This window comes from Anas acuta, chromosome 20 (genome assembly GCF_963932015.1).
Source record: "Anas acuta chromosome 20, bAnaAcu1.1, whole genome shotgun sequence".
In the NCBI taxonomy this organism is placed as follows: Eukaryota; Metazoa; Chordata; class Aves; order Anseriformes; family Anatidae; genus Anas; species Anas acuta.
The window spans coordinates 10,699,692-10,704,653 of record NC_088998.1 but is presented as its reverse complement, the minus strand read 5'-3'; the positions used below and the strand labels follow the sequence as shown (position 1 = coordinate 10,704,653).

Here is a 4,962-nt window from a genome sequence, read left to right as displayed (position 1 = left end):
TTAGTGTTTCACAGAGTGCTGATTTCTTTTGCTGCTGCTCCATTCTTACCCCCGATCAAAACACAGGACTGAAGCATCTTACCACTGTGAAAATAAGTTGCATGCTACCCAAAAAGATCAGGAGAGCTAGATTAACAATTAACAGGAGAGCTATAAAGTGTCCAACATCCACACTGGTATAAAATGTTTCCATTTCTACATTACATAACCAGAGGAAACATCATTTAGATGTCTTAATTATCTTACTTGCCTTACATTTCTATAAAAAATTGAACTTTTTTGTCCTAAAATCCTGAGTTCATGCTCTTTGAGATGAACTGATTTCAAGTTGTTTTATACTGTATTACATAATCTTAAGCAAAAGAAAAACTAGCTGAAAATCCACCTATAAAATTATTTTTTCATCTACTCAAAAGAGAACGTGTAACCCCTACATTCAGCTTCAAAAGGTTAATTGGTAGTAGGCCCTAGTCTTACCATCCTGGAACAGCCAGCCGGAGAAAGCATCTTTAGAGCAGCCACCCTTCTAGAGGTTGAAGATTTGTATGCAGTTTTCCATCATGACAACTGATAACAGCTTATGTAGTCCATTCTCCACAAGCAGAGCTTTTTGTCAGGTATCTACATATTATGGTAGCTGTTAGCAAATTTCACACACAGTTAGTCCTTCTTTGCGTGTTTTTTAATTTTTTTTCCCCTTCATAGTTCTTTTTTTTTTTAAACAAAGGTGTTTATTTTGTAAATCATTTTTTTTTATTTATCTAAAAATGCACAATTGCAAAAAAAAATTACCTTTTGAAATACATTTACTTATAAGCACTAATGAATTTTATGCAGCAAGAAAGTGACCAGACTTCTCAAGACACTCAAATTTAAGCTGAGCTTCCCTGGAAGCCAGAGATCCTTTTCTATGTCACACCAATAGAGGCGCAGCACAGCCATCCCTATGAATGTGTAGCTGCCACCACAGCTTAAAGGAAACCTGCAGTGTGAAAGTGACAGTCCTCACTCTTGAATCTAAGAATTGCTAAAGAAGCTGGCTATAAATTAAGCAAGTTAGCATGGGAATGTTGGAAGCAATTTGGTGCCTCTCCTACATCCTCATGCTGATTTGAATTTCCTCAATCTCTCATGAGAGCAGCAAGATCAACTTTCTGCTGAGAAGCCTCGATAAAATGGCACCTTGCATTAATGATACCAACATTATTCACAGCAATTAATAGCTTTTCTTTGCTACCTATATAAATACTTCAGAATTTGATGGAAAGTAGTTGAAGATGGCACTGCAGTTTTCCTTTAAGTAGAGAAAATTAGGTTAAAAAAATCCACTAAAAGCATATATATGTATGTAACCCTCTAACCCTAATCTTATTTCAAAAAAAAAAAAAAAAGATTGTATTCTTTTCTTAAAGAAAAAAACAACAAAACAACAACAACAGAAAAAAAGGCACAGGCTGCATTTGAACTGTCACACACAAATCTACATTTTGGCATTAGCCACCGTCACACATGGAAGCAGCGCTGTAACAGAACAGGCTTATTTATTTCCCCCGCTGTAGTCCTCAAGAACACTAAGTGCAGCACTGTTCCTCTGAACAGGCAAATGAAATGGAAACACTTGAACGTGAATCCAAGTTTTGTTCCTAAAGCAGTGAATATTTTTCATTGACAGTAATGAAACAAATCATTGATTCAATGAATGAATTTAGTTGGTTGAAAATTTTCATTTAGTTAAAGAAGATGACTCCTTCAAATCAGGTTGAGATTTTTATAAAAATTCACATTCTGTAAATTAGCTTTCACAGTTATATAGACGGGGCTGATCCTTATGTAGAATTAGATACACAAAGCATTTTACTTACTTGTTTTTTAAATGTTTCAGAGTTTAAAACACTGCTTTGCTTAAGTTTTACCTATTGGTACTTAACATACTACTGAATGTGTAAAAGTATCTTCCCCAAAATCTAGCTGTATTAAACACTGGTTTTCAATACGAACTTGTAGTCTAAAAATAGTCACAACAAATGGGAAGATAAATTTAGAGGAATTATTTGCAGAAGCATGATAGTTTGGGGTTTGTTTGTTTTTTTATTCCCCTCCCCCAGCTATATGCTGAATTCATCTAATTGGCTGTAGCCAAATGAACAAGTAAATGCATCAGCAAAATATTCACTCTTAAGTTTTCAGTTAAAAAAAATAAAAAAATCATTAAACAAATGCATTTCTCTCCTCCCAAGCCCCTCCCAGTTTCTAAGTCTGAAGAGGAGGGAATTAATAAAAACACATAAATGGATGCTTTAAAATACACAAAGTAAAAATTGAATTCGCTATTAACCATTTGCAGAAGAGGCAAAGTAGCAGTTATACAAATTACACAAAAATCTACTGTAATTCTTACATTAGTATAAAGTGATTTCACCAAAGGAATTATTTCAATATTTCACATTACAGTTAAGATAGAAGAGGCGTGTCAAATGCTCTGACACCCTTGTTAATATAATCTATCCTAGATTACACACGACAGTTTTAAGAAAGGACCCTTAAATGATCTACAACTGTAACATGTTATTGGCCTAAAAACAAAACAAAACAAAAAAAAAATCACTTGCAATACCTCACAGAATCTTCACTTTAAAGCATGACCACCTTGTAAGAGTCCTTGTCAAATAACCTGCAGAAATAATAGAGCATCTTGCTACGAGTGCTCAACCCTCTCGCTTGCGTGACTAGGCACCAGTCGGTTTCATCTGAGAAAAAAATTCAAGTAAGACTAAGCTGTGCTGGCTTTTGAGAGTGTTTGCAGATGGTTCAAGTGCTGGAGGTCCAAACATGCATTTGTTTTGCTATTTGGTGCACGTAACCAATATCAGGTCTTTGATCGGGATCGGGGTATATGCACATGCTGACCAACTCCCGCAGCTGAAAGACAGAAAAACAGGCATGCAAACACGTAAATTACTTGGCTCGGTTCTCCCTGGAAAAGGCTTTGGGGCTGTTTGAGCACTGGGCTGCTGGGCAGGAGCTAGGAGCCCTTGTACACACAGATGGGCCTGGGCAGACTGCAGGGCAGACATGCAGACATTTGTTGCCCCTCCCCTCTTGCCCCATGGAAGGACTAGAGAGACCCTCTTCCACCAAACCATCAGCACAGGAGCTTTAATCCACACACCACAGTGGATTTTGTGTCATTTACAATGCACTGCCAGCATCCATACACTCGGTGGGTTCGCTGTTCACTGCTCAGAGACGTCGCACGGCTCCAGAGGGCCCAGCAGCCGCCTGGCTGCTCCATCGCTCCTGACTCTGTGAGTTTCAGAGCTTTAGAAGCAAACAGAAACAGCCTTTTTTCTAGTGGGATTTTTGATTTGCTTCAGAGAAGTGGTGAGGCTGACCAGTGCCATCAGGTGAGAGCAGCTCGCTCAGCAGGGCCTGTGGCACGGCCGGGTGGGCATGGGCAGAGGAAGCAGCAGGGGCACCGGGAGCTGGGCACCAGGGGCAGGGGCAGGAGCAGGACGTGCACGTGAGGAAGGAAGGACTGAGCTTCCAGAAGTCCAGGTGAGCCAACAGACACGGATGGACGTGTCAGTGAAAGGGGAATCAGAAGAAAGTAGAAGGAGGGGTTTAAAAACCTGTCCTGAACAGAACTCTCCTGTACAGCAGCCGTATGCCCCACATCAGCCTTTGTAACCAGCCGGGAGGGTTTTAACGTAAAACATCTGAGCAGCACCTCTGCCTTCAGACACAGGATGCCTGAGCACGGCTGTCAAACACCAGTGTTTCCTGGAAAACCTTTGTGAAGGAGAGACTGGTCATTGATTATGTTTAATAAATAAAATGCAGAAGGGTGAAGTCTCCCCACCTCCCTACACTCTTTATTGTGCACATGAAAGATTGTAGCTTTTAATTATACAGACACTGAAAGCTGCTCGTACCCCCGAGGCATAGGGAGAAACAGCCTTGAGCCTCTGATCTTCTCACATCCTCCCAGTAGCCACAGTGCCAATTATTTTAATGGTAATTAAAAGCATGACCATACAGCTATCAGGCACACATTTCAGCTGCATTACTGAACGTACCCAAATGAGGTTTCAGCTCTGTGCAGAGCCAGGCCCCGTGCTGCAGGTTGGCGCAGGGGCTGAAGCCCACTCCAGCAGGATTTCTGGGGGCAGACAGCATGTGGGCAGGACAGCGCTAGGGGCACGCGTCCCATGCAAGCAGGACGCGCTGTAACGCTGTCGCTACCTCACCACCTCCCGATCCTGCTGCAGGCACACACAGATATAAAACCTGGCCAGCCCATCCTCAGCAAACTCAGCCCCGCTGTCCCTCTGGCCCTGTCCCACTCTCACACCTGCTGTGGTGACCCTGTCTGATTCATCTGGGGGCACGTGGTGGTTTGTAACAGCTGAGACCCCAACGATTTAACACGCACCTGAGCCCTGAGATGTCCACAACAAAGCACCCACAAACAACCACGGTGCTTCTAAAGCTCTGCCCGAAACCTGAGCTCCCAGTCCAATGTATCCACGCAGCAATGTGCTCCCAGGCAAACCACGGCGCTTCGGCAGAGTGGGGAGTTCTGTTCTCAACCACCACGGTGCAGGCACTTCACCATCAGCTGTAAGGAACCGGGAGACCACGCTCTGATAGTCAACCCATGACTAGTAAGCTTGTCTCCGAGAGAAAACTAATCCTGGCTGGAGTCCCAGCTCCTCCTGCTAACAAAGAGTAAGCCAGCTCCTCGTGAGACTGGGCTGAACAAAAGGCGACCGCCAGGAGGACACCACTGAAGGGGAGCACCATTAAAGCAGGCATTTCCCATAAATGCTCTGCCTTGTCCATGGGAAATGATGCCCCACATAAAACACTCGTGGCTCAGCAGCTGGCCCACAGCCGAAGCCTTGTTTTGAGGCTGCACTGCCGGGTGAAGGATGGATGTGCTGAGGGCTCCAGAACACCACA

At 43.0% G+C, this 4,962-nt stretch overlaps 1 protein-coding gene across 4 annotated transcripts in view; it reads right to left on the bottom strand.

The window, feature by feature from the left end:
• Nucleotides 1-2,094: 2,094 nt before the first annotated feature.
• Nucleotides 2,095-4,962, bottom strand: part of NEK6 (NIMA related kinase 6) — a 57,078-nt gene continuing 54,210 nt past the window's right edge. For all 4 annotated transcript variants that reach the window (XM_068657074.1, XM_068657071.1, XM_068657072.1 and 1 more), the window contains one exon: nt 2,095-2,919. In XM_068657074.1, the coding sequence (XP_068513175.1) occupies nt 2,809-2,919 (111 nt within the window). In that variant the 3' untranslated portion in view covers nt 2,095-2,808. The remainder of the gene's footprint in view (nt 2,920-4,962) is intronic.